The following is a 17,804-nucleotide window of genomic DNA, read 5'->3' on the forward strand; positions in this document are numbered from 1 at the left end:
GAATCCCATCCTCCACAAATGGCCGGAATCTCAATCTCTTGAGCACTCCACCTGTCCCAGCTCCCCAACCTCCAGAGCACCACACAATATAGGTTTCTGCTCACAGAGCAGATCTCCAGGTCCAGGTGTTCAACAATTCCCAGTTTCCACCCCCTCCCCACTCCGTTTCTCTTCCTCCCGCTGGTGAGCTGGGGTGGGTGAAGGACTTGGTTCCCGGCAGATCAAGGCTTTCATACCCCTGTTTTGTGAGGTGTGCCTTGTTTGTGAGGTGTGTATGCAGTCGGGTTCAGCTTTCTTTCTTCTTGCTCTTTTATGGTTAATTGTATTAATTAACCATATTTTTGTACCATTTGTGGTTTTGGGAAGAGTTCTCTGTCTCACCTCTCATGCCGCCATCTTGTATCCGGGTAGATATGTATTTATAATGGTTATATCTTCTTGTTGGACTGCCCCCTTTATCATTATGTAATGTCCTTCTTTATCTCTTGTTACTTTCTTTGTTTTGAAGTCCATTTTGTCTGATACAGGTACTGTAACACCTGCTTTTTTCTCCCTATTGTTTGCATGAAATATCTTGTTCCACCCCTTCCCTTTTACTCTGCGTATGTCTCTGGGTTTGAGGTGAGTCTCTTGTAAGGAGCATATAGATGGGTCTTGCTTTTTTATCCATTCAATGACTTAGCTGCCGTGGTCTGGGCAGCCCTGGGATAGCCTAGTGTATTGCAGCACTTCGCAGCCATGCTGGGTGTGTTCTCATGCAAGAATGGCGCCACTTTGTGCCTTCTTGACATTGCTTCGGCTTCAGCTGCCTGTGCCGTCTACCTGCATACCAGGAGCAGTCTCTGGAATAATCTCCTTAGCTTCTGTGGGCTGGGCGTCCCTCCACATAGCCTAGTGCACTGCAGTGGGTGGCAGACACGCTGGGTGTGTTCTCCTGCGAGAATGGTGCCCCTTCGTGCCTTCTGGGCCTTGCTCTGCCTTCCTCTGTCTGTCTCGGTTAGCTGCGTGCTGGGAGGAGACTCTGTGTGGTTCCTGTGGGGTGGGGCTGTTCTCCAGCTGCTCTGGAGCTGTGGCAGTCAGCCAGTTTGCTTGCAGCTCCGGCCTTTTTATTAGATGCTCAGTTCTTGCAGATGTAGATGTACTCTGGCTGTTGTACTGTATCTTCTGTTCTCTCTTTTAGGAATAGTTGTATCTGTTTATTTTCAAAAATACATATGGTTTTGGGAGGAGATTTCCACCACCCTACTCACGCCACCATCTTGACCCCTGCTCCAGTAGCTGAGGTTTTAAAGCATGTCTGGCAGGACCTCAGCATCATGCTCCAGTTGCACCATTTATGAATCACTGTCACTGTCACTGTCACTGGCTGAGATGCAAGAAGACTGTTCTGTTGTCACTAATGAAAGGAAAAACAAATAGTTGTGTTAGTATAAGCAAATTCTCAGATACAAGACTAATCTAAACCCCTGATCAAATGTATTTTCCTAACAATTGACAAAAAGTAGTTGAATTACAATAGACGTAAGAAACATCAAGATATGAAAGGGTGCATGCTACACGTTTGCAGGTTCTGAATCTAAAAATTCTGCATTATAATACAAACTGCTGCTGGTTAGACATGATTAGCTAGGATCAAATAACTTTTAACATTTGTGTTAAGGCAAATTCCATTATTTTTCTTTTCATTTATATTTATAATTTAATCTACACAACAATCCTTGGATTTACACATAACTTTCCGTACACATTGTGCAGATGAGGAAACTGAGACTGAGCTAGAATAACTGGCCAGAGATAACATAGCTGGTAAATGGAGGCACAGGAGTTTACACTATAAAGAAGTCAGACTTTGTGTCAGTGATGCTGCTTCTTTCCAGCCTGTGTCAAAGAGCACTGGAATCCTGTGGTGCCTCAAGGGCCACAGAGTAGAAAAAGGCGGGGTTGTTGTGGGGTGAATCAAACAGGCTGTGCTCTAGGCCCTTCAGTCACTCCACTTTCAGCCAGAGTACATCTCTTATGATTATGTGTATAAGGGGTCCTGCTGCAAGCTTTGTTTGAAAGATTCCCAAACACTGAATCGTACCATGATGTCTCCTAATGCTGGTAGCGATCTGCACTAGCAACCTCTTGAAGTCAGGGACCCTGTCTTATCTTTTCTTTGATCTCACAATGGTGGGAAACGTCCCCTGACCGTGTGCCTGCCTTTGGGAGGAGGAGCAGGTGGAAATCACTGCCTATGGGAAGTGTTGCTGCAGGCTCCAGAACAGCGCTGTCTGAGCATCTCCCATGAACCCTGGCAACCCTGCTCACCGTGTTCCTTACCAAAGCCAACTGAATTAATTATTCACAGTACCTGTAGCCTCACTGGTACCACCGTTCACTGAGCTCTTCCCCAGGAGGGAAGTGGCATCTTCACCAAATATCTTGTGGCAGTTTTCAATGAGAAATTCTACCAGAGATATCTGTAACACAAAAGGGCAAAGACAGGGTGCTCTTCTTCACATGGCAATGTTAGAAATCCCATCTCACATGTGAATCTTGGGTCTAACAAAAAATGAACAAGAATTCTGAGGAAAAATCGATAGTTGATTCTAAAGAACCAAGAATAATCCAGTTTTGTTTAAGAAATAAATGATACTTCCAAGACTACTTTGGCACAGATGTTAAAAAGGTTTCAATGTTTGAATGAAAGTTATGATTTCTACCCTAGCTTAGTAGGTCACATTTTTAAATCAATGCTTACATCTTTAAAGATAGATTAAATTGCAAGGAAGTCACATAGGATGCTTGGGTTGGAGATGTATATATAATCTCTTGCTAAGCTTTATTTCTTATGAAGAACTTTCCAGGTCTTTTGAGATGCAAATGATGTAAAACACCTTATTAAAATTTATGAAGCATCCAATAGGCCAAAACTTGTGAAATTCAGTTATTAAGTGTGGAAGAACCCTAAACTTGGGAAGCAGAGATCTCTGTGGGTTCTCTGTGATGGAAGATCAGCAGTTGGAGAGAAACCATGGCTGCCTGTCTGAGGGCAGTCCCTCCTCATGCACTGCTGCGCCTCATGCTTGCTGTCTGGCCGAGCTGGGGCAGACCTATGATCTCATGAGGCATGCTGTGGCTCCATTAGGATGCTCCGGAGTGTTTTACTGCTTCCTCAGCATGTACCAAGTGAAAGGGTAGGCAAGCATTCTTGGGAATGACCCACTGCTGACAGAGGAAGGCCAATGTGTGTGGAACATCGTGCCCAACCATGTGGGATGTGCCACTAACAACCAGAGAGGTCCTGGGTGTTCCCGCCATTGTACAATGAGGAAAGCGCCGCCTGGAAAGCGTGCCCGCGGTTACAAGTCCTCAGCGAGCAGGCCAAGAGCTGAAAGTTGGCTTGTCAAACTCCAAAGCCCAGGAGTCACATCACATCACTCTTGTCTCTCTATTGTTTAGTCAGTGTAGCACTGACCCTCTTGGACAGAGAGAGAGAGAGAAGTGACTCAGCTCCTCTCCATTTCCCACTGTGCAGCCCACTGTCCTGTACACCACTAGATAAATGCCCGCCGACGGGCAGGGGGGTAATTAAAATGTGCACTTTTAAAAACTGGTCTGTCCGAATTACTAGCACATGTTTCAGACTCAAGGTGGTGACTCAGCCGCGCAGGACATAAAAATAAGAAATCTCCTTACCCTTTTCATCAAGTACATTCCTGCTTCTGTGCTGCAAGGGTTAGGTAGACAAAGAAGGCTCGGGGCTATATGCTGTGATAAGGCAAAAGCGGTCATCTCGTTGTATGAAGAGTGCTGCTTGATGTTGTATAATACCCCGAAAAGACACTGCAAGAGCACAGCATTGGCTCTTGGCAGCTGGTCTAAAAGCCTAAAGACAGAAAAATGAAATTTTAAGTGAGGGAAGTCATTTGGATGTGGAAGTGGGAAACACAGAGGCAAGGAACAGAGCACTTTGTCCACCAAGTACGCAGCCCACTCTAGCAGAGCTCCAGGTGTGAATGCATACAGAAATGTTGGACTCAATTCAATTCCTGAACCGGGTAATAACTTCTCCGGTTAAATAAGTGCTTGGCCAAAGTGAGATCATACCACTGGCAAAGTTGTCCACTAGCATCTCTCGTAGACTTGTGGGTCTATTTCCTATCAGTTTCATACATTCAGAAGGTGTAAAATGGTCAAGGAAACCATACGAGTAAGCTTAGGGAAAAAGAGTTCAATGAGGGCAGTTAAGAGGTGCATGTATGTTTAAAATGGCCTTCTGGGTGTGATCAAATGAAAACCCTTCGGATTTCATAACTATTTTAGTGGTCAAAGCTGTAAATGAAAGGCATATTTTCGTAAGGGTATGTCGTTTGTAGTTCTCAATGTGAGCCTAGTAGAGTAATTAATTGTTGCATCATTACCTCCGGGTGGCAGTTATTTTCTCATCCTCCCTCTTCCCTTGACAAGGAACAGCAAGCCATCTATCATACAGACTGGATGAAAAAAGACTTCCTTCGATGTTTTGAAGAAAATCCTTACAAAAATAAAGAATATTATTATTGCAGTCAATACATACTGGAAAAATTGCAGAGAAAAACCTTGAGTGGCAAACTTCAGTTCAGTGCCTGCTACCTTCAAAGCCACCCAAACCATGACCCAGGAGAGCTCGGTTCTGACTCTGCACTGACTTGCACACCCAAAGCAGTACATTGGATTTTCACCACAATTTAGGAGCATAAAAACAGAGTCTAGGTTCTGTTGGCAATGAAGATAAAGCCCCTTGTAGCCTCTGGAAGTGACTTTTTGTGTACGTTTTAGCCAACTAGCACAAACTGACCAGGTCTGGTGATAAAACAATTCAGCCTCTTGAGAAGAAATACATGTACCCATCTTGCTTGTTTATTTGAGACAGTGCTTGCTCTGAATTCTAGCAAGTAAAGTTTTTTAAGCAAAACATACACGCGCATGCTATTGCACAGATATTAAGAGAGAACCAGGCCTTCCGCCCGGAGGAATCTGTGCCCGTTGGGAGAAACCTGCTCTTTTAATAGTTCGATTCCTCCCTTTTGTTACCCTATAAAAGTCCAGTTCTGCAGCCTTATAAGCAGCAGATGTTGGAAATACAGCCAGATCCTCAATGCCTAGCTACCTGTTACCCTTTTCAGTCCCTGAGTAGCACATATATATATTCCCCCCAAAAGGGGAAGTGTCTCAAGATTTAGATACATCACAATTTCATGCCTCTGGGTTAGGGATAGGCAAATGTAAGTTTCCTTAGTGGAGGCCTGGAAATCTGGCACCACAGAAGGCTGATGAACAAGTGTTACCATTATACGTGTGAGCCTATTAACATTTACGAAGCTTTAAAGTTCTGCGCAAGCCTGAGGGCCTTACCAGCGTCACAGGGATACCTCGCTTCCACTGACTTCTCTTAGTTTTAGCTCAGTCAAAAAATGTCTGCAGGGAACCATCACAATTACAATCCAGTAAGTGTTCCCTCCTTCTAATGCTTACAGAGCCGCTCTTTGTGCCAGGTGCTCTTTTGAGTGCTGGCGATAGAGCAGTGAAGGAAAAGGGGAAGTCCCAGTCCTGTCATTGCTCCACTGAGTCACTGGCACACTGTCCCCACCCGGGACAGAGTTCTCAAAGCGTTTGCTGTGGAACCATCCCAGTATATTTGAAAGGAAGAAGCACGACAGTCCTGGCTGGCTCTGAGAGTCTAGCAGGGAGCACAAGGGCCCTAGCCTCGTGCCCCAAACTGCAGCTGTCATGGCATTTGTGTCCCCTCTCTCTCCTTGACCCTGTGCTGCACAATCCACTGGTGGCCAGCTGTGCTGAAGCCAGAACGTGACCCGACTGTGCCAAGGGTATTTGTTGTTGCACGTCTCTTTTAAGACAGCTTAGGGGGAAAATGAGTGTGGCCCTGAGGAGATAGTCTTTTCTCGTTGAGGCCTATGTCTCCAGTTAGTTTCACATGGTATTATCAAGGCCAAAGTTGCAAAGTCTGATTCTCCACCAGGATCAGGCAACTTTAGGAAGAGAACACTTGAGGAATGTCTAAGAACTGTACCTATGAGTGCCACCCTCTGGCTAGTTTGCGCGTAGAACAAAGCTGACTATTGCTAGAAAATCAAAGCATTTCCATGTGCGCACCCTGCGGAGAGCGGCCGCAACTTTTCTTGTCACATACCCAGTGTATATTATTGTGGTCCCTGTGGGGGTAGTCATCAACTCTACGTCGTTTCTAACTGTTGCTATTTATCATACAGTCTCATGGAGGACAAGGAAAGACCAAATGTAACTGACATTTATGTGATAATTTTCCTAACCTGTTTGCAGTCATTACTACATTAACATGTTGTGGTTCAGAACTGCTAACAAGCTCTAAGATGGACTGATGATACCCTGTCTCGGCTCTCTTATTCTCCTTATAGACGTGTAACTGATACTTGTGATTTAGATGTGTCCCTTCACAGTTGATCTACTTTTTGTGTAAACATACTGAACATTAAAATTTCCAGTCGAACTGTAGCTGCTGCACCCAGTTTTTACAAGTCATGTTTACCAGGCGAGGCATGTGGTGGGAGCTGATTTCCGTGGGACTGTGTCTGTGGCGGTGAGCTAAACAAATCAAGTTTTAACAGTGGATGCCAGAGGCGCTAAAGGTGAAAAGACACCCACGTGCTGGAGTCAAAGCTACGTGACTCTGACAGTAAAAGGCATGAGGGTAACGGGAAGGAATCATGATGAAGCGACCAGAGATTTTGGTGGCTGCACTGAGCATTTTTTGATGCATTTTAAGTCTAATTTTGCATACTACGGCAAAGTAATACAGCCATCTCTGAAGATGAATATAAATTTTCCTTTGGAAACTTTCCCTCCTTAGAAGTATGGGCAGGAAGTCATCAAATTAGGACGGTTGTTCTGGTAAACATTTTGTGTATGTGTGGAGGTTGAAATTTATTATTTTGTTATAATTATCATGGTTATTTTGCATAGAGTGCTCAGGAGGTATGATGGGGAAGGTCGTGTGTGACATAAGAGGAAATTATATCTAAGCAGGCTTTTAACGATCAAAGTAGCTCTGTGAAATTTTGACTTTGTGTTTTATAGTTTTGCACAGTCTTAACCTATTATGTTTTTGATAGCTCCTAGGCCATCGTGATAGATGATACCAATCATACAACTTCAGAGTTAGGCTGTGTGTGAACACTGCTAGAAGTCTCCCTACCTTTAAGACTGCCACTATCACAAAGATGGATTCACTATTCCAGTTCACTTTCTTTCCGGAATTGAGCTTCTCCTTTAGTTCTCTGCCAGATTTCATATGGGTTGGTGTTCTGAACACTCCTTTCCTGAGAGGGCCTTTTTCATTGATAAAAGCAAGCATACTCTATAGGAAGAAAAGGAAAGACAGACATATGGCAGCTCGTCTCCAGAGTGTATGTGGACGCATTGTGGTAGTGGTGGTGGGACTAAATGTGGAATCGTTTTTCCATTTCTCTAAATACATTTCTACCCAACAGTCCACTCTACATTCGTATTCTGAAACACTTCAACCACTTATTTTAATCAGATTTTCCATTTCAGGGAATTTATGCTTTTTCATCAAAGTTGTCTGCTTCAAGGCCTTTGTGGAATCACCCTGTCCTCTTCCATTCATTCTTCATTAGTCCCTAATAGAGGTAGACGCTCTTCCCCACGTCTGTAAATCATTTTGCCATACTCATTTCCCATTTGTTTATTCCCTTTTGAGCAAGTATATACATACCCCATTCCCACTTCTTGTATTTCCTTCCCTCTTTTAAAATCAGGCCCCAATCCCTGGCCGCCTCCTCCGATTACATTCCGTTGTCAACAGTGTTTCTTTCCTGTGGCTGTATCTCCAGGGCCTCTGCTTGCAGTGTGGGAGATAATAGGGCTTGGAGTCACATAGTCCAAGGGCTCTAAAATCTGGTGTCCAGCCTATCTTCTATGTGACCTGGGGCACATACATACTCTGCTGACGCTCTTGGTGTGTGTCTTTGTGTGGATGATGATACTCACAGCTACGCCACCCCCTAAATTTGTGGGGAAGGATGCGAGGACCTGGGCAGTAGGTAGCATGATAAAGTCTTTCAATCTGGAATAAAATTGCCTGTATCTACTACAGCACTAGGAAATGTACTGGACACTCAGTGAATTCTAACAGCGTCAATCAGTGCACCATTGAAGACAACATAGGCCCAACTCAGTGGCTTTCACCTGACCTGGGCTGTTTGGGTGAAAGTGTGCATATTGGCCAGAGGATGAGTCTTTATGCTTAAGCACTTGACATGCACGTCAAATCCATGGGATGCAATTTTGAGTTGTATGATTGAGTCACTTGCTGAAGGAGACTTGGACTTACTGCAGAATTAAGGAAGGAGATGAAAAGGGAATATGAGGATGAGGAGGACTCTCAGAGATTCATACACACAAAACCCATTTTGACGGACCTGAGCAGGCGTGTGTGGGATTTCCTGAAACAAGTGCCATGGACAAGGGTACCTTTTCCTGTGGTATTTGCCTTATAACTCTGCAGTACCTAAGTCTGATTTGATTCTTTCATGTAATTTTAACAGTCTCTTAGCCAGAGCCAGGAGCTAACAATCTCTCCATTTGGGGATAGACTGGAGGAGAAGCCGTGGGCTCCCGAGCTCTCCTTCCTCAGGAGGGCTACGCAAGACTGCAGTGAGACCTACCAGAATGGGGTTGAGCAGCTTATCATCACCACAAATGTCCATCATAGAAATGCCGAAGAGCTGTCTTGGCTTTGCAGGTGTTTGAGGGGGGCAGGGCTGGTCCTGTGAAGTGCTGGAGTCTTGCCAACACGTCTGGTGTGGAATAGCATTCTTTTTAACTGTCTTCCAGCAGGAATCTAAGGAAGAAGTGGGATGATCATTACTGGCAGTTTAATTCACTTCACCTTATTTCCACCATTGCCATTGCATATCACATTTGTTTCAATGGGGAGAAGAGAAAGAAACTGAGTCACTGGCCATTTGGAATTTCCCACATTCTGAAATGGGCCAAGTGCATCCTTGTGGTGGTAATGCGTTCTTCTTACCCGTATCCTGCAAACCAGTAGTTAAGCCTCCAGGTTTGACTGGACTCAGGGTCCGTCCTTTCAGGGGCATCTACTGCCTGCTTCACTGCCTCACAAAGCACTCAACCTATAGCTGTACAAGTTTCTTGGTACTAACCATGTGCAGTGAATTTTGGTGTCAGAGCCCATTTTGAAAGCTAAGAAAATTTGGTATTCAAATGACGCAGAGTGTGGGCAATATCTACCTTCATAGGAAGTCTCCTGTGACTCTGAGATTTCCTGTTGGGCTTTCTATTTGACCAACGTCATGAACTTTCTCCTGTCAAAAGGATCTGCTCTTCCTGACACACCTGCTTGACCCCAGTCTTCCGCCGGCCTCCGGCCCTTTGCCCTATGGGGCCACAACCCTCAGGCAGCTCCATGGATGACTTTCGGCAGTCGAGGTCCTTGGCAAATAGTCTTTACATGCTGACTGTGTTATAAGATTCCAGGTGGCCAATTTTCTTGATACCCACCAAGCTGCCTAGGCATGATTTCTAATTACCCAACAGCTCAGGGCACTACTGACAAAGAGCTTAACAAACAAAGGGTGATGTTTCGAGCTTAACGTTCCCACTGCTCAGCTGTGGATGTTTTCCTAAGAAGGCACCTGAATGTTCACTTAAACCACCTGCTTACAAAACCGAATGCTTTAAAGAAGTCAGCAGTGGAGTTGAGTTGTGGAAAGATAAGCACGTGAGTAATATTTCACCAAATATCCCCAAACGCCCATCCACTTGGCTTTTCACGGACGTAGTGAGTGAGTGCCCTGCCACGTGCACCCACAGGGAGCAGTGCTTGTGACGCTGGGTCAGCGAGACCAGGATCAAGTAACCAAAAGGCTCCTGGTTTCCCACTTACTTGTGTAAGCTGCTCAAGAGTCTTTGAGCTTCAGTTTGCTCAACTTTAACATATATGAAGCTCCTTCTATCTTAATGGTGGACTAAATAATATGACGTACAGCTCGACACCAGTCGGGGCTCACTCGGCCTCAATAAAAGTAACTTCCTTCACTCTGAGGGCCTAAGGCAGCCTTGACACCCACAGCAGACCACCCCCATTCTCCACTTGCTCTTTCGGCTTCCAGAAGGTACGTGGTTGTGAAGGAATAATGCCCCCATTCTGCCTAGTTAAGGGTCTTTCTTCCTGCCCTGAGATGCACACCCCAACCGTTTTAAAGAGAGAGAAGGAAGAACACAAATACGTTTTTCAGTCCAGCAGGAGGATCCTGTGTGTCAACACGTATGCATCCTTATGCTACATGTGCGTATGTAGGTTGAGTTGTATGTGACCTGGTTTCCCTACTTGAAACCTGGTTTTGTTATTTCTAGAACTATCTAAATGTAGTCCATTATCCAACTTCCTTCAGAAGAATCCTGTATCCCTTGATATACAAAGGTACATATTCCAGCTACTCTGTGAGCACAGACATAGAGCAAAGTAGACACTGAGCCCTGTACTTTCCAAAAAATAGTTTCAGGCTTAGCTGGACCTCTCGAAATGTATGTTAGTTGGTGTTAAGAGTTCATGTTTCCTCTGTGGCTAATAAAAAAAAATACACTATGGCCCTGAAAAATACTGGAATTATTAAGGAACCCCTAGGCTCTGTCATATGGTCCTGGCAAGATATGGGTTAGTGTTTCCTCATGCTCAAAGTAAGCTACGAATATTAAAAACTTAAAGTTTTGAACTTTGTGCTTATAGAGTAACAATCATAACAATAAAAAATACTTTAACTTTGAATTGTTCTGGCTCAAATGCTTCCCAAATTAATGGCACATTTTCTTCTGAAAACATCCTGAGATTTAGGCATATATATATATTTTTTAATCCACATTTCAGAGACAAGGAAACAGACTGAGAGTAACTGGCCCAAATAACATAGCTGGTAAATGGAGGCACATGAGCTTACACTCTGGAAACGCTGTTTGACTGTTTGACACAAAGTCAAGTCGGACTTTGTGTCAGTGATGCTGCTTCTTTCCAGCCTGTGTCAAAGAGCACTGGAATCCTGTGGTGCCTCAAGGGCCACAGAGTAGAAAAAGGCGGGGGTGTTGTGGGGTGAATCAAACAGGCTGTGCTCTAGGCCCTTCACTCACTCCACTTTCAGCCACAGTACATCTCTTATGATTATGTGTATAAGGGGTCCTGCTGCAAGCTTTGTTTGAAAGATTCCCAAACACTGAATCGTACCATGATGTCTCCTAATGCTGGTAGCGATCTGCACTAGCAACCTCTTGAAGTCAGGGACCCTGTCTTGTCTTTTCTTTGATCTCACAGTGGTGGGAAACCTCCCCTGACTGTGTGCCTGCCTTTGGGAGAAGGAGCAGGTGGAAATCACTGCCTATGGGAAGTGTTGCTGCAGGCTCCAGAACAGCACTGTCTGAGCATCTCCCATGAACCCTGGCAACCCTGCTCACCGTGTTCCTTACCAAAGCCAAATGAATTAATTATTCACAGTACCTGTAGCCTCACTGGTACCACCGTTCACTGAGCTCTTCCCCAGGAGGGAAGTGGCATCTTCACCAAATATCTTGTGGCAGTTTTCAATGAGAAATTCTACCAGAGATATCTGTAACACAAAAGGGCAAAGACAGGGTGCTCTTCTTCACATGGCAATGTTAGGAATCCCATCTCACATGTGAATCTTGGGTCTAACAAAAAATGAACAAGAATTCTGAGGAAAAATCGATAGTTGATTCTAAAGAACCAAGAATAATTCAGTTTTGTTTAAGAAATAAATGATACTTCCAAGACTACTTTGGCACAGATGTTAAAAAGGTTTCAATGTTTGAATGAAAGTTACGATTTCTACCCTAGCTTAGTAGGTCACATTTTTAAATCAATGCTTACATCTTTAAAGATAGATTAAATTGCAAGGAAGTCACATAGGATGCTTGGGTTGGAGATGTATATATAATCTCTTGCTAAGCTTTATTTCTTATGAAGAACTTTCCAGGTCTTTTGAGATGCAAATGATGTAAAACACCTTGCTAAAATTTATGATGCATCCAAAAGACAAACATCTGTGAAATTCAGTTGTTAAGTGTGGAAGAACCCTAAACTTGGGAAGCAGAGATCTCTGTGGATTCTCTGTGACGGAAGGTCAGCAGCTGGAGAGAAACCATGGCGGCTTGTCTGAGTATGATAAACGGCTGCCACTCCAGGTGCGTATAGGTCAAGCGTGCACTTTTAAAAACAGGTCTGTCTGTATTACCACCACACATTTCAGACTCAAGGTGGGGCCTCTGCCCCTCAGGGCATAAAAATAAGATATCTCCTTACCTTCTTTTTCATATTGTTTCCTAGATCTGTGTTGCAAGTACCAGGCAGATAAAGAAGGCTCGGGGCTATATACATCGATAAACCAAAAGCTGTCATCTCGTTGTATTTGGAGTGCTGCTGAATGTTGCATAAAACTCCAAACAGACACCGCAAGAGAACAGCATTGGCTCTCGGCAGCTGGTCTAAAAGCCTAAAGACAGAAAAATGTACTTTTAAGTGAGGGAAGTTGTTTGGCTGAGGAAGTGGGAAACACAATGCCAAAAAACAGAGCGCTTTGTCCACCAAGTACGCAGCCCACTCTAGCAGAGCTCCGGGTGTGAATGTGTAGAGAAATGTTGGACTCAATTTAATTCCTGAACAGGGTAAGAACTTCCCCGGTTAAACAAGTGCCTGGCCAAAGTAAGGTCGTATCACTGGCACCCTGGTCCACTAGCATCTCTCATAGACCAGTGGGTCTCATTTCCTATCAGTATCATACTTTCAGAAGTTGTAAATTGGTCAAGGAGTCCGTACAAGTAATCTTAGGGAAAAAGAGAGTTTGATGAGGGCAGTTAAGATGTGCATGTATTAAACTGGCCCCCTGAGTGTGATCAAATGAAAACCCTTTGGCTTTGGTAAGATTTTAGTGGTCAAAGCTGTAAATGATAGGCCTGTTTTCCTTAGAGTATGTTGGTTGTAATTCTCAGTGTGAGCAGAGTAGAGTGATCAATTGTTGCATGGTTACCTCCGTGTTGCAGTTATTTTGTCATCCTCGCTCTCCCCTTGATCAGGAATGGCAAGCCATTTATCATACAGACTGGATGAAAAAAGACTTCCTTCGATAGTTTGAAGAAAATCCTTACAAAAATAAAGAATATTATTATTGCAGCCAATATGTATTGGAGAAATTGCAGAGAAAACCTTGAGTTGCTGACTTCAGTTCGGTGCCCGCTACCTTCATAGCCACCCAAACGTGACCCAGGAGAGCACAGCTCTGACTCTCCACTGACTTGCACACCCAAAAGCAGGGGCTTGGTTTGCCTCAATAAGTTAGGAGCATACAAGCAGCGTCTGGGCTCCGTTGGCAGTGAAGCCTCTGGAAGTGACTTTTTGCGTACGTGTCAGCCAACTAGCACAAACTGACCAGGTCTGGTGATAAAACAATTCACCTTCTTGAGAAGATATACATGTACCCATCTCGCTTGTTTATTTGAGACACAATACTTGCTCTGAATTCTACCAAGTAAAGTATTTGAAGCCAAACACACGGCAAATGCTATGGCACATATACTACGGGAGAACTTGGCCTTGTGACCTGAGGTATATGTGCCCCTTGGGAGAAAACTTCTGTTTTTATAACTTGATTCCTGTAACCCTATAAAAAGTGCAGTTCTGCAGACTTATAAGCTGCCAAAGTTGGAAATACAGCCAGATCCCCAATTCCTAGCTACCTGTTACCCTTTTCCATCCCTGAGTGGACCTCCCCCTAAAAAGGAAAGAGTCTCAGAATTTGAACAGATGACAATTGCAGGCTTCCGGGTTGGAGACAGGGAGATATAAGCTTCATAAATGGAGGCTTGGATATCTGTCACTACAGAAGGCTGATGAACAAGTGTTACCATGATACAAGTGAGCCTATGAACATTTATGAAGCTTTAATGTTCTGTGCAAGCCTGAAGGCCTTGCTAGCGTCACAGGCATACCTCGCTTCCACTGGGCTCACTAATAGCCCAGGACTTCTCTTAGTTTTTAGCTCAGTCAGGAAATGTTTGCAGGGAACCATCACAATTACAGTCCAGTAAGTGTTCCCTCCTTCTAATGCTTACAGAGCCGCTCTTTGTGCCAGGTGCTCTTTTGAGCCAGGAGGAAGCACAACAACCCTGGCTGGCTCTGGGAGTCCAGCAGGGAGCTGGAGGCCCCTAGCCTCGTGCCCCAAACTGCAGCTGTCATGGCATGTGTGTCCCTCTCTCTCCTTGATCCTGTGCTGCGCAATCTACCATTGGCCAGCTTTGCCGAAGGCATGTTGTGACCCGAGCTGGCTGTGCCAAGGGTATTTGTTGTTGCACCTCTCTTTTAAGACAGCTTAATGGCCAACTCCGTGTGGTCCTGAGGAGATAGTCCTTTCTCGTTGAGGCCTATGTCTCCAGTTAGTTTCACATGGTATTATCAAGGCCAAAGTTGCAAAGTCTGATTCTCCACCAGGATCAGGCAACTTTAGGAAGAGAACACTTGAGGAATGTCTAAGAACTGTACCTATGAGTGCCACCCTCTGGCTAGTTTGGGCTTAGAACAGAGGATTAGGCGAGAGCCTGCTGACTCTTGCTAGGAAATCAAAGCAGTTCCGTGTGTGCACCCTGCAGAGAGCAGCAGCAGCCTTGCTACTCACATACCCCGTGTATATTACTGTGGTCCCTGTGGGGGTAGTCGTCAACTCTGTGTCCTTTCTAACTGTTGCTATTTAGCATACAGTCTCATGGAGGACATGGAAAGACCAAATGTAACTGACATTCTGTGATAATTTTCATAACCTGGTTGCAGTTGGTTCAGAGCTGCTAACAAACTCTTAAGACGGACTGATGAAATCCTGTCTCGGTTCCTTTATTCCCCTTATAGACATGTAACTGATACTTGTGATTTAACTGTGTCCCTTCACAATTGATCTATTTTTTGTATAAACTTATTGAACGTTCAAATTTCCAAACTTGGTGTAGGTGCTGCACCCACTTTTTACAAGTCATATTTACCAATGGAGGCATGTGGTGGGAGCTGATTCGCATGGGACTGTGACTGTGGCAGTGGGCTAAACAAATCAAGTTTTAACTGATTATGCCAAACTTTCTAAAGGTGAAAAGAGGCCCGTGTGCTGGAGTCACTCTATGCGACACTTGACAGTAAAAGGCATGAGAGTAACAGGGGAAGGAATGATGATGACGTAAACAGAGGTTTTGGTGGCTACTGTCAGCATTTTTTGATGCTTTGTAAGGTAAATATTAGCATGCTATGGCAAAGTAATACAACCATCTCTGTATTTAATATAAATAGTCTTTTGGAAACTTTCCCTCTTTAGGAATATTGGCAGGAAGTCATCAAATTAGGATGCTTGTTTTGGTAAACATTTTGTATACATGCAGAGTTTGGAATTTATTATTACTTTGTTATTATTATCATGGTTATTTTGCATAGAGCGCTCAGGAGTGATGATGGGGAAGGCCGTGTGTGACATAAGAGGAAATTATATCTAAGCAGGCTTTTGATGATCAAAGTAGCTTCCTGAAATTTTGACTTTGTGCTTTAGTTTTGCACATGCTTAACCTATAATGTCTTTGATGGCTCCTTGGCCGTCATGATGGAGGATAGCAATCACACAGCTTCAGAGTTAGGCTGTGTGTGGACACTGCCAGAACTCTCCCTACCTTTAAGACGGCCGCTGCCACAAGGACGGATTCACCATCCCAGTTCACTTTTTTCCCGGATTTGAGCTTCTTCTTTAGGGCTCTGCAGGATTTCCTATTGGTCTCTGGCCTGAAGACGCCTTTTGTGAGCGGCCCTTTTTCATTGATAAAAGCAAGCATATCCTATAGGAAGAAAAGGAAAGAAAGACATACTGCAGCTCATCTCCACAGGGTATGTGGAGGCATGGTGCTAGAGATGGAGGGCCTAAATGTAGAATTTTTTTTTCCATTTCTCTAAAAACATTTCTATCCAACAATTCCTTCTACATACATTCGTGTACTGAAATACTTTAAACACTTATTTTAATCAGATTTTCCTTTCCAGGGAATTTATGCTTTTTCATCAAATGTGTCTGCTTCAACGCCTTTGTGGAATCACCCTGTCCTCTTCCATTCATTCTTCATTAGTCCCTAATAGAGGTAGACACTCTTCCCCACATCTGTAAATCCTTTTGCCATACTCATTCTGCATTTGTTTATTCCCTTTTGAGCAAGTATATGGATACCTCATTGCTACTTTTTCTATTTCCTTCCCTCCTTTAAAATCAGGCCCCAATTCCTCACCACCACCTCTGATTACATTCCATTGTCAACAGTCTTTCCTGTGGCCGTATCTCCAGGGCTTCTGCTTGCAGTGTGGGAGATAATAGGGGTTGGAGTCACATAGTCCAAGGGCTCTAAAATCTAGTGTCCAGCCTATCTTCTGTGTGACGTGGGACACATACATACTCTGCTGACGCTCTTGGTGTGTGTCTTTGTGTGTGTGAAGTACAGAAGATGATAATCACAGCTACCCCAACCCCTTAATTTGTGGAGAAGAATGCGAGAACCATGGCAGTAGCTAGCGTGAGAAATTCTTTCAATGTAGAATAAAATTGCCTGTATTTACTATAGCGCTAGGAGACGTACTGGACACTCAGTGAATGCTAACACTGTCAACTCAATGCACCATTAAAGATAACGTAGGCTGAAGTCAGTGACTTTAACCTGATAGTTGCCATTTGGGTTAAAGTGTGCATGGCCAGAGGATGAGTCTTTACACTTAAGCACTTGACATGCAAGTCAGTTCCATGGGATGCAATTTTGAGTTGTATGATTGAGTCACTTTAGCTGAAGGAGACTTGGACCTACTGCAGAATTTAAGGAAGGAGATGAAAAGGGAATATGAGGATGAGGAGGACTCTCAGAGATTCATACACACGAAACCCATTTTGACGGACCTGAGCAGGCATGTGTGAATTTCCCGAAACAAGTGCAATGGACAAGAGTACCTTCTCCTGTGGTATTTGCCTTATAACTCTGCAGTACCTAAGTCTGATTTGATTCTTTCATGTAATACTGAAAAAGCCTCTCAGCCAGAGGCATTTGGAGCTAGATTTGGAGGAGAAGCCTTGGGCTCCTGAGCTCTCCTTCCTCAGGAGGGCTACACAAGACTGCAGTGAGACCTACCAGAACGGGGTTGAGCAGCTTGTCGTCGTCACAAATGTCCATCATAGAAATGCCAAAGATCTGTCTTGGCTTTGCAGGTGGTGGTGCCGGGCTGGGGTTGTCCTGTGAAGCGCTGGAGCTCTTCCAACAGGCCAGGTGTGCGACAACACTCTTCTTAACTCTCTTCCAGCGTGAATCTAAGGAAGAAGTGGGATGATCATTACTGGCAGTTTAATTCACTTCACCTTATTTCCACCATTGCCATTGCACATCACATTTCTTCCAATATTGAGAAGAGAAAGAAATTGAGTCAGTGGCTGTTTAGAATTTCCCACATTCTGAAATTGGCCAGTTGCATCCTTGTGGTGCTAATGTGTTCTCCTTCGCCGTATTTTGCAAACAAGTAGTTAAACCTCCAGGCCCGACAAGACTCAGGGTTAGTCCTTTCTGGGGCATCTACTGCCTGCTTCACTGCGTCATGAAGCACTCAACCTGTAGCTGTACAAGTTTCTTGTTACTAACCATGTGCAGTGAATTTCAGTGTCAGAGCCCATTTTGAAAGCTAAGAA

At 44.2% G+C, this 17,804-nt stretch overlaps 1 protein-coding gene across 1 annotated transcript; it reads right to left on the minus strand.

The window, feature by feature from the left end:
- Window positions 1-1,334: 1,334 nt before the first annotated feature.
- Window positions 1,335-7,433, minus strand: LOC130683978 (rho GTPase-activating protein 20-like). Its single transcript, XM_057503266.1, has 5 exons — window positions 7,217-7,433; window positions 4,407-4,519; window positions 3,682-3,871; window positions 2,354-2,462; window positions 1,335-1,396 (listed from the first exon to the last, which is right to left on the minus strand). Exons 1-5 carry the CDS (start codon window positions 7,373-7,375, stop codon window positions 1,335-1,337), a joined length of 633 nt encoding a protein of 210 aa, XP_057359249.1. The 5' UTR covers window positions 7,376-7,433.
- Window positions 7,434-17,804: the final 10,371 nt, after the last annotated feature.

The sequence above is a fragment of the Manis pentadactyla genome, chromosome 5, assembly GCF_030020395.1.
Source record: "Manis pentadactyla isolate mManPen7 chromosome 5, mManPen7.hap1, whole genome shotgun sequence".
Classification (NCBI taxonomy): Eukaryota; Metazoa; Chordata; class Mammalia; order Pholidota; family Manidae; genus Manis; species Manis pentadactyla.

Coding starts and splice junctions, on each gene's coding strand:
- LOC130683978 (XM_057503266.1), bottom strand. CDS start 7,375: ATGCTTGCTTTTATCAATGAAAAAGGCCCTCTCAGGAAAGGAGTGTTC. Junction 3,872..4,406: donor AAAATAACTGCCACCCGGAG/GTAATGATGCAA, acceptor TTCTGTCTTTAG/GCTTTTAGACCAGCTGCCAA. Junction 2,463..3,681: donor GAATGTACTTGATGAAAAGG/GTAAGGAGATTT, acceptor TTTGTGTTACAG/ATATCTCTGGTAGAATTTCT.